At 38.3% G+C, this 11,592-nt stretch overlaps 1 protein-coding gene across 1 annotated transcript; it reads right to left on the minus strand.

Annotated features, from left to right (window-relative positions):
• Positions 1-5,895: 5,895 nt before the first annotated feature.
• Positions 5,896-11,121, minus strand: LOC124215583 (odorant receptor 13a-like). Its single transcript, XM_069134855.1, has 7 exons — positions 11,032-11,121; positions 10,363-10,807; positions 9,236-9,521; positions 9,008-9,107; positions 8,795-8,905; positions 8,504-8,659; positions 5,896-6,212 (listed from the first exon to the last, which is right to left on the minus strand). The coding sequence occupies exons 2-7, from the start codon at positions 10,805-10,807 to the stop codon at positions 6,162-6,164; spliced, it is 1,149 nt and encodes a 382-aa protein (XP_068990956.1). The 5' UTR covers positions 11,032-11,121; the 3' UTR covers positions 5,896-6,161.
• Between the last annotated feature and the right edge of the window lie 471 nt (positions 11,122-11,592).

The following is an 11,592-nucleotide window of genomic DNA, read 5'->3' on the forward strand; positions in this document are numbered from 1 at the left end:
ATAAGATTGTGATTCGTATTTATGATTGAAAGTTTTTCCTTAATATAACCAAAAGTGTCACGATACGTTATTGGACCTTGATTGAACGCGCCGATAGTCAGTTTAATTTTTGTCGTTAATTATTATTATTATTATTATTATTATGATTCCTTGTTTGTTAATTATAGCCATTAGACCTTTGAATTTGTCCAAAGTACTTAGGTGGCGGAAAATTTGTGTTTGGCAAAGAAACATTAACAGCTGTTGGTACGGTACTTTGAAAATTTGTATTTTTAAATACCCCGTTGTATAGACTGATCTGCTGATATTTCGGTTGGTCGTTAATATGACCTTGTTTATTGATTTCGCTGACATTGTACGAATTGTTGCTATAAAACTGGGAATTTCGAGATTTTTCACGTTCTCTCTCTTCACAGGTTAAATTTAACTGAGCGAACAGGGTTCCAACCTTATTATTATCCGAAAAATCAATTGCAACTAACGATTCCCTCAATTTAATCGGCATTTGTTGAACAATACTATAATTCATTTCGTAGTCCGATAACTTGGGTTCAAAATACTGAGCTTCTTTAGTTTGTTGTAAAAAATAAATTTGCAAATTATTTTCACTCCATTTGAATTTACGCACAGACCAACTATTCTTTTCCCTGATTCTTACAGCTACGGAATAAAATTCTTTCAAAAATTCTGTTTTAAAACATTCGTAATCGTTCAACCTACTTTTATTTTCATCAAACCAAATTTTAGCTCTACCATTCAATGCGTCGTGAATAACTAATATTTTTTATCCGTCTGGTACATGTTTTAGATCAAAATATCTTTCCAAGTCATTTAAAAATTCTCAAGGATTCGTGTTATCTTCTCCAGAAAATTTAGGTACTTTTATCTCTATTTGAAATCATTGCAGGTGGTTTATCAATCTTCCTACTAACCTTCCTTCTTCTTATTGATTAGCCAATTCTTGTCGCTCAATTTGATTTAGTTTAAAATACTTAATTCTACCTACATCTCTAATCATTCACACTTTTGCTAGCTTTCGAGCCTTCGCGTTGGACGGCAAATTATAAGAATTTTTCGAATTCATTTTATTAAATTGCAAGTGAACTATGTACCTATTTTATGAGGTATGCCAAACGTAACACGATTTCTTTTTTTCTTGTCTTTGTATATAAATATAAAAAACGAGCCGTCCATAAGTTTAAGATTCATTCGTTCATCCATTCCATCATTCATTCATTCGAGGTGTAAATTCTTTGAACAGAGCGGCGCATTGTCAAAATTGTAAATAATTGTCTTTTCATCGATACTCTTGACTCTCGGATTTAAGTTCATTTATTTTGTTTTTTCCTTTTAAATAGTCTCTCTTTAATTTTGATGTCGTTTTTGGAGTTTTCATTTTCTGGGTTTGAAATGTCTATCTCGATGGTAACTTTACTTCCAATAACGCGTTAGTGACGATCCTCGGTATCTGATGTTCCGTCACTGAGAGATTATAAACTCGTTACCTTGTTTCTCCAAGAGAATTGTTGACCGAGAGACCCGCTTCTTATGAAGATAGATGAAACCGGCGAAGAAACACACCACGTGTCCAACTCCGTGGGTCGAACTCTCATCAGCCCTTGTTTTGACCATTTAGCGGGTGTAGTCGAAACGTTACACTGTTCACCATCTATGAGTAGCAGAGCTAGTCTCTTGACATTTTTGTCTAGTCGACCAGTTGATGTCTTGACCCGCACAGTCCTACTCCTTGTGCCACCTGGTGCGAAAGTCTTGTTTGACCTTCTGGATATGTTTGCCACGTAAACAAACGATTATTCGTAGTAGCTGGAAGGTCCTGATTAGGTAAACTCGCAAGTGAATCGCCAATTAGGTAATGAGAGGAAGCGAGTGCAGTTAGGTTATTGGGATCGGATGATAGTGGAGTCAACGGTCTTGGATTTAGAATCGCCTTCATTTCAACGGCTAGAGTATCCAATTGTTCAAAGGTAAACAGCTCTGAGCCGACCACTCGTTTTAGATGATGTTTAAATGATTTCACCGCTGCTTCCCAGAAACCACCAACGTGTGGCAACCTAGGAGGGATGTAGTGCCAAACTGGTAACAAAGGTCTCAAGGAGACGAAGAGATGTATTGACCCAATGCAAGGTGATCGTAGAATTCGACCAAAAAATTGTTCGATCTATTTCGACACTTATGGTTGATTTTACCGTTGAACATAGATCAGCCAGAAGCACCGCTGCGCACAACTCTAACCGTAGAATTGTTTGCCGGGTTTTTATTGGTGCAACCCTTGATTTTGCACAAAACAGCTGAACCCGAACGCGTCCGGTGAGATTAGATTCATTTATGACGGCGCGGCGTGATGAGGTAAATAGAGTCCGTCTGTCGATTCCCCGTTGACTTTGACCATGTGTTACATGTTTTTTGAAGTGATCTTGACACGCGGCCTCTTCGTTTGATAAGTGTTTTGTGACATTGGTTTCTTCAATATCCCATAATCTGCTGGTGTCATTATTCCGACTTGTGAGATAACGTTTCATATTCTTTTTATTTAGCAATGGAGATATGTTTCCGCCGATTACCCAACCGATGATTGTCTTATGCAAGTATAGGCTGGATTGTTGTACGGTTGATAATTTGATTTGACCGACACAGAAAATGGACAGAAGCATTCCCGCACCTAATAGTACCCACATAGGCGCTGGCTTTTGAAATTCTGGGCCGGCTAGTCGAATATTCGATAAAACAGTCAGTGATTGACGGATGATTTATTGATCTGGAGGGATTGATGTAATCCTTGGGACGATGAGAATGTTGATAGTTTTTTGATTGGAGTTGTTAGTAGATTTGATATTTGCGGTAATCCAATGCTTGGCTACCGTTGTAAGTTCGTTCAGAGCCCCGATTGGAATATGGCAACCTCTTCTCGGTAGCCCTAATACCTTTGCAAGTGCTTCAGTGACGAAGTTTGCTGTGGAACCTGTGTCGATGATCGCACGACAGGGAACGTTCAATTTGTTTCGATTTTGTATGTAGAGTAGAGCAACAGGAATGACATCGTCAGTGAAGGAACGAGTGATGTTTCTGACCACAGATCCGGCAGGTACCTCCCTTGCAATCCTTCGGTAAGTGATCCTTGCCGAGACAGTTTCCACATAGGGATACTATATTAGCCAATTGACACCGCTGTTCCATTGTTGCCGAGAGAAAAGTCTTACTTTCGTACACCGAATGCATTTCCCGACACATCGGACACGGATAGATCCTGACAAATGGCGTTACCGAAGAAGTAGCCGCTGGCGTTGATGAAATTTCATTACTCCAAGTGTGATTAATTGATTTTGACTGCGTCTTTCTTGAATATTCCCGTAAAATTTACGGCGTCGTTGACGCAGCCTGATGAGAGCTGGAAGCCGGCGTGACAGAACGGACAACATTTCAATTTCAGCTTGCTGCGAGACACTCTTCCATTTCTCGAATCAATTGACGCATTTCTGCTATGACAGTGCAATGACGTTCCCTCAAGGCTTTTACATCGTCGGAAAGTGCGTGCAGTTCGTATAAATCCCTTTCCATCGACTGCACATGTATTTCGTTGATTCTTTTGTACTGCTCACAACGGGTTTCGGCCTGTACTTGAAGCCGATTCAACTCTGACGAATTTACCTGTTCTACGATGACCGTTTTGCGACGCGTGACTCGCTTCTTACTATCTGCACGTTTGCGTTTACGAGTGACCAAGGTGTCTTTCGGCATGGTAGATTATTTGTTTTGGAACGAAATGGAAGGGAAGTATGAAAGGAATTGGCGATTAACAACACGAGCTTACCGTTCAGATGCCTTCTTTGAAGAGACGTCTCACACTCCTCGTTTCTCGTCACTTTCGTTGCCTTGATCACCTTGATTGTTGTGCTGATCTTGATGTACAACTTCACAGAACTTAATTGATTTAACACTTGTGCATTAATTGACACTTCTTCACTGAATTGATTTCGTTAATTGATACTAGAGTTCGGATTTTATCCGGCTCGAAGGACCACAACGTATTTTTCGGCACGACACTTTAGTGGAGTAAGGATTTTAATCGGGGATTATTCGTTGAAACGATTTTTGTAAAACCAAACTATTTCTTTACACGTTGAATACAAAATATTTGGTTACAAGATCACAAGTTGTATTATTCGTAGTAGTTTTTACATTTAAATCGTTATTGCAGTGACGTTGATATGTTGAATTTGTCAGAGATCTAAATAGTTGTCTGTTAGACGGATTAACAAGTAGTTGACTTGAGGACTTGACGCGTACTGACTGTACAGTTTGACGTCTCAACGGCAACTGACTTCTCAGGTAATGATCGAAGAAGGTATTTGGAAGATTTACGGAAATGTGAAGGGGGCAGGAGCTTGTTGATTGGCTGATTTTTCGTATTGGTCAATTATTTTGGGGCGTGGAAATTTTGGATTGGTCAAGAACTTTTACCCGAAGTGTTGGCTATGGGAGTGGAAATCTTTTATGTAGGAGGAAAGTGGGAGCACGCAGGTATGTCAACTTAATTGAACAATACGTGACGCTTCCGCACCTTATCGTACCTAAAGTCCAGGCAGCCAATTGAGTGTTGTAAATGGGTCAGACCCGTGGTAATTAGGGAGTAATAAACCGACGCTGAAGGTCTCGTATTACTGACTCTTCGCTTATTTAGTCATTGTTCGATATGTCTTTATTCTCTAGGGTCCTTTATGACCGGACGTACATAACGAACGTGCGGGAAAGGATCTACCGAGGCAATTTTCACCTAAACTAAGGCTCACAATCAGTGGATAAAATGCCATGACCCTAGTATTCGGAAGGCTCCTCCTTTCAATTACCTGACACCCATTAAAATCCGTTATTAGCATGTTCGGGGGACCCCTTATGAGTCATCGTAGCGTTCACGTTACAATTACGAGGTTCAAACGCAGCTTGACAACCTTCGTCTTTGCTAAGGGTTTTCCAAATTTGTTCACACGCAAACGAATTCAACTTAATTGTTTGGTCCACCCGGATAGCGCAGGTGCAACCGACTGTCGCTGCTAGTCGTCACCGTCCTCTTGGACAGCTCATCGTCTTCTTGTCAGGCTTTCACTAATCGATTCGGGATGAAAACCGTAAGCGTGTCCACCAGATCCGTCACGATTTCATCCCCAAACTTCGTCTTAACTCGACGAATTCCGCTTACTGGATCATCAAAGTAGGCTTCAAGATCTGCAAGCTTCTTCAAAGGATGAAACGTCTCCAACCGTGCTACTTCGTTCAGTTTCGCAAAATCCGTGATTCCAAGGGTTAATATGTATTTGACCAAAGACTCTTGTTAGACGATTCGGTTTGTACACGTCAATTATGCACTCACGTGCCACTACTCTGAATGCAGGAAATGGGGAGGGTTGAATGTTTCATTATATAATTAATTGATTGTAATAGATATGGGGAAAAGAATCTGAGGTCTGGAGGACGGGACACGACAAAGAAGCTTGTTTTGAATTTAATCAATATCTGATTTCCTTCTCGACTTGTATGTATTTCAAAAATTGTAATAGGATATGATTTTTGAATTTCTCATCGAAGTACAAATTGAAATTGAAATTTCGAAAAATAGGATCGCTTCAATTTCGGGTAGATTGTGATATAAAAAAAAAAAAAAAAAATAAATAATCCAACTTCGGTATCTTGTCTGGTTTTGAGTAGCGAGTACCATTTGCATTCTAAACTCGATAAAATTTTTGGCTCATAAGGATTATTGTTTGTCATCAAAATATACTTGATACTGACGATAAATGAAGAAAGATTCTTGAGTGAAAATAATCTTTATTTTTTCAATACTTATATAATTAGCAATTTTTTTTAAATGTAAAACCTTGACTGAGGAAACATACGTGATATTGCATGAAAATAATTCATCAGTGATCAATATTTGGGGAAAATATGCTACAAGAATTAATGCACGTATCTTGTGCTCATCAGGACAACATTGGAAAAATCGTTCAGTGTATGCTGCTTTTCGTACATTCAATATTCCTACCAAATTTTTGAATCTATAATTGTACTCGTTCCTGTACATCATTACCTATATTAATTCATGTATCTAATGACGATTTCAAAATTGAGACCATTTCGGATTAGTTGCATTAAAGGAGACTTCTCAACACCGACAGGTACGCCATCGAGGTTTTCATTACCTGTAAGAACAAACAAATTGTCGGTTCGGCACGATAATAAAATTGTCAGCTTAGACTATAACATGTAGTATAATGGAGAACGAAAGAATGTCAATTTACCGTTAACACTATACCTTCGTTTATGGTATTTTAATATTTAGCAAATATTCGACACGCTTGATGCTTCGTTTTAGTATATAGGGCAGGGATGAGACTGCTTTTATGGGTCAGAAATTATCGTATCTGTCAAATTTAGGTACAGTAAACACAAATAGTGCAATCAACTGTTGAACTTCTTATGAATGAAATTCAAATAAATATACTCAAATATAACACAAATTGTTGTTGTAACCATTTTTAGTTGTCCCGAATGATATTTCTTTGCATGAATAAAATATTTCCTCGAACAAATTTGACCGCCATGTCCAGTAAAGTCCATCTATAGACTATACATTATAAATAAATCCTTTCGCGTTGATGTACAGGATGTAAAAAAATACATGTCACCGTTTTACCATATGATTCGCTAACCTGACATCTGTGAGGATAACCCCATACATAACTTCGCAAAAGTGACTTTGCCCCTGATATTATGGTTAAATATACAAAACATGTATTATTAATCGAATTAGTTTCCATTGAACAGACCACAAAAAAACCATGAATCGCAACCGAATTCGTACCACCAAAAATTGTCCTTAAAGTTAAGAAAAACCCGAATTAATTGCAAAATTGAAAATCCATTCGTCAATAACCGAACGAACGGATCATGTTTTGCAGTATCAATAATCGATAACCTATTTGTTTATTTACTAGCCACTACATCTCAACTCAAAACGTAAAAAAAAAAACTGCTACACTAATTAACGTTAAAATAACATCGATATTACCGTTTCGGTTAAATGTGAATTATTCTTCAGAAAGATCATTCTTGTCGGCTAGTTTTATTTGCATCCTGCTCAATCACATGTAACTCGAATTACGTATAGGACATAATTTAGTAAACGATTGAACGTGTTGGAACGAAGGCTTCCAAAAGTTTATAATAAGACTGAATCTAGTCAAATTGAGTGTGTGTGCGTGTGTGTAAGCGCCTGAGCATTATCTGAGGTGATATGATCTTGGGTGAAAACAATCGCCATTGCATAAATGCACCAGCCGACACGCTCAGCAATCCTGGTTGTTGGTGAGTGTATTCCTTAGTAATGCTCGTTTTTTTTAAACAAATAATAACAAAAAACATTTGTCTGCGATGCTAGGCCGCTTAAAGAGTGCACATCACAATTCGAAGGAAAATGTTCTGCAAAAATATGAAAAAATAAATAATTTAAACAAGGGTTGAGAATATAACGACCCTAATTGTGAAGAAAAATAAAATAAAATGCGATGGCCTAATGTCGGCGCCAACTGTCGGAGTGATTTAATTCAGATATTCGTTAATTGTGTTTTACTTGAATGATTTAATGAGTTCACGAGTGAATAATGTTTCTAGAGATTTGTCGTGCAAGTCAGGCTGTCAGAGATATCGTTGGAAAAATTATTTTGCAAAGGCTAATAAATATTCGAATACGGGAATTTGAATAGGTGCGAAACCGAATCAGCTAATAAGACTTAGCCGATTGTTTGGTACGACCGGATTAACGCTTCTGAAGAAGAACGTGGAATTAACGATCTTGGTTGAAGCACCGGCGTTCATTTATACTTGCTAAGCGGCGTCCCTTTCTTTGTCGCATGCTATTTTAGCTCCGAATGTGCCAGTATCTGTAATTTTTTTTTTCTGATCGTTTGCGCAAATTTAGCTCTCTCAATAATCTCGGCTTATTTTATATTACGCTGCTTTCTCACGCTTTCTTAATCCAATTTGCTAATTTTATTTGACGTATCCGGGTCTACTTCTCGTATTTACACCTAAATAGTTTAAATCCAGTCTTATCTATTTAGTAATTATTGGTCAGCGTCGTTTTTGACTAGATCGTTTGGTAGTGTGTCGAAATGGTAATGTGTTATCAGTATAAGCAACCGACTAGACTGACTAGCTTAAGAACTCGTTTGTACAATTCAAATACGTTTCACAATATACAATAGATTCTGATTCCAAAAATCTACCAATTGAAATTTGCGAATCGTCGCTATAAAATTAACCAGGATTCAGTTTATCAGAGCAGCAATTGATGAGAAGCGCATTCAGTTACGCTAGAAAATTATGTATCCAGGCAAACAATTATCCGATCGTGAGCTTTATATGAAATAAAGTCTTACTACTAAATCGCACAGACCATACGTCAAGAATTAAAAACATCCAGCGAACTCACATTTGCAAAACTGCCCATAGAAAATTTGTAGAATTTTCCAGCCGTCAGTACGAGCGGCTTCTGAGACCTGGCCATGCATACGACGAGCATTTTGGCGTGAACCGATGACATGTCGTACCATCGACATGCGCTTAATGTGTCATGTACTTTAGTACTCTAGAATCAACAATAATCGAATAACATTTGCCAGTAAATAACGTTTCCATGATTAAATTAACGTAAATTGAACAAGTGCATTTCAACGTATCCACTCGATGCTTTATAGTTGACTACTTAATATTTTTCGAATACCTCTTGGACAAGACGTTCACCTACGAAGCAATAAACGAAGATGTTAAGTATCACACTTAGGATGTACAAGGTAACGCTGAAGAAATCTGAATTTTGTTCTCCCTCAGCGTGCTATAAATCAAATTAGACATATGATGTGGCACATTTTTTTAATAAAATTTGTATCAAGCTTTAATGGTTGAACAGAAACCCAGTAGATGAGCACCGTATTACCGCTAAAACGTAGTAGGACAGGATACATATGAGAATCATTCCTCCAAGAAGTTGACCCAATAAAATAACATTGTACACCTCCTCCAGAGTCTGTGTCATTCTAGAGTTTATTAATTGTTTATTCACGTACTTAGTTTTATCTGTAGGCTTGTCAACACAGTTTTATCATTATTATTAGTAATTAAAATTATGAGACTAATATTTTGGATTCACGGTCAAAGAACTCACCGTATCAGTCGCACGTGGTTTTTGACAAGCGTTTTTATTGCCAGACCACACTCTTGACCATTGGTATTTATATCGTTGATTCGTTCCGCAAGGACGTACAGTTGTCCAAACACGTGGACTGTCAAAGTGACGATAAGACAATTGGGGCCAACGTATCCGAAAGACGCGAAAAATACGAACGGAAGATGAGCGGCGTATGTCAGTGCGTAAGATTCAATGTTTGACACGTCATAGAATATATACGTGTGGTATGGCAATTTTAACTCCATTGTTGAATTTCCTTTCACTGAGACAGCAATTGCATTTTACCCTCTGCGGTATAAATCTAGGGCATAATTCAGAGAAATGTGCTGTGACGTGCATTTCCGGCGGGTCTGGGAAAAATGTTTCACGGCACGGACTTGACCGGGATTCGAACCCGGGACCTTTCGCTTTCCGGACGACTGCTTTGACCACTAATTTATCCCTGCCGCTGCAAAAAACTCCTTTCCGGACCGCTATCCGAATAGATTGGGAAATGCTATGTTTATTGTCAAAAACTGTACCCAAACTTTAGCTCGAAATTCTCTATGTAACACGCGTATATCTATCGAAATAGTTAAAGTTGTTTTCTTATTCATTTTGATCACGAATATCCAAGGATTTTGACGTGTCTATGCCAATATAAGTTACACACTGAGAGAAATGTTTAGTTCCGGTTACCGCTCAGTCCTTAACTATTTTCATTTTTTACCACAATCGAAAAATATAGTTCTAGGTACAAAATAAAAATTAGTTATCCAGCTGTTACCGGAAAGTCTAGTATCCGTTACTATTCTTTCTCATTACGATCACTGTTACTATATTTTCTTGCAACTGTTGCGAAAATTTAATGCTTGTGCAACAATAAACTGACGTTAAAGCCTTGCTTAGCTAAAAAACTAGAGTAAACCGAACAAACTGATTTTGCGTTGTGATTACCAAGAAAGGATCGACAATAGCGCAAAATGGTTAGGCGTACCTCGTTTTTCGTAATTTCAACAATATTCAAACAGTTTTTCTAACGATACGTGTTCTACTGAATTTTTCTAGTTACTATAACAAATGAAACTTTTCTCAGAGAAAGATGCGTTGCGAAAGTGACTTACTGGTTCCTAGCAGACCAACGAGAGGTGCCAGGTAATAACTAACTGCCGTAGAGAGTGTCATCGCTACTGCTACCGCAACAAATATCCGGACCTTCTTATAGTTGTCTAGAAGGACTTTTTTTTCCAGAGTTGTTTTATAATTTATCTCGACAAAATCTTCGTAAGCCGCCCGGATTACTTGTCCTAGTTGCCGGCTGTTAACACGTAGAAGAATCACTTGAATCAGGATCGTCGTGTACGTTATATTTTCGGATAGATTCGCCACGACGTGTTCAAAATTTTTGCCGAATTTGTAAAGGTCCACGTATTCTAAAGTCACATGAATCAGTAAACAAATTAGGCCGAGGGTAAACCGCGTGTCGTTATTACTGAGTGGCCAGAGACCCAGCAAGGATAGAAGTTTTTCGTTCCATTCTAGAAGTTGAACCGCAGACGACATTTCCATCTAGAGAGAAAAGAGAGAGCCATCGACAAAAGAAGCGTGAAAAATGATACTCGTCAATTTCTCAACAAAAACATCCTTCGTTACAATGAAACTGAAAAAAATCTTGTACCATTGTTTTTACGCCTATACCTAGAATTAAATTAAAATCTTTGATTTTCAAAAAAATAAAGTACCACAACTATCCGAGGATCGTCTAATGCGTGTTGCGTTAATCGAATGCTTACCTTAATCAGAGAATCGGCTTGATTTATTGTTACTCCTCTGAGAACAGCAATGAACTGACAAAACAAGTACGCTGCGCCTCAGAGGTAAACAATTGCAAAGCCCTGATAGGTCGATGCGAGCGAATCAAACAGTGAGATTCTAATCGATACGGCATTTCCGAATTAATGAACGTATCATGGATGCGCGTGATGCCTCGACTACGTGCACAGCAAGTTTCGTACACAGCTATTGTACCGCTTTCATTCGCTCACCCTCGGAAATAGCCCATATTTAATTCATGGCTGCAAGAACTCGAGCAGCTTTTGTATTTGTTGGCATCTGCATTTACGCCTAGACATGCTCAATAATTGACTCATCTCGTCGAAAAAATTACAAATCTGTCACATTGTAATACACATCTCAAGCCGCGTAATAAGTTTAGCAATTTTGCGAGCACGAACGCTGCAATCTCGTGGCGTAAAACAGCCAAATATTTTTTATGAGATGAGTCGTTACAAACTGATTTTGCGTTGTGATTACCAAAAAAGGATCGACCATAGCGCAAAATGGTTACGCGTACC

The sequence above is a fragment of the Neodiprion pinetum genome, chromosome 3 (assembly GCF_021155775.2).
Source record: "Neodiprion pinetum isolate iyNeoPine1 chromosome 3, iyNeoPine1.2, whole genome shotgun sequence".
Classification (NCBI taxonomy): Eukaryota; Metazoa; Arthropoda; class Insecta; order Hymenoptera; family Diprionidae; genus Neodiprion; species Neodiprion pinetum.

What these genes read in the sequence shown, in the direction of transcription:
- LOC124215583 (XM_069134855.1), bottom strand. Translation starts at nt 10,807, where the DNA reads ATGGAAATGTCGTCTGCGGTTCAACTTCTAGAATGGAACGAAAAACTT. An exon ending in CGTTGGTCTGCTAGGAACCA is followed by an intron (nt 9,522 to 10,362) that starts GTAAGTCACTTT and finishes TTGCTGTCTCAG; the next exon opens with TGAAAGGAAATTCAACAATG. An exon ending in CTATGGGCAGTTTTGCAAAT is followed by an intron (nt 6,213 to 8,503) that starts GTGAGTTCGCTG and finishes TTGTTCTTACAG; the next exon opens with GTAATGAAAACCTCGATGGC.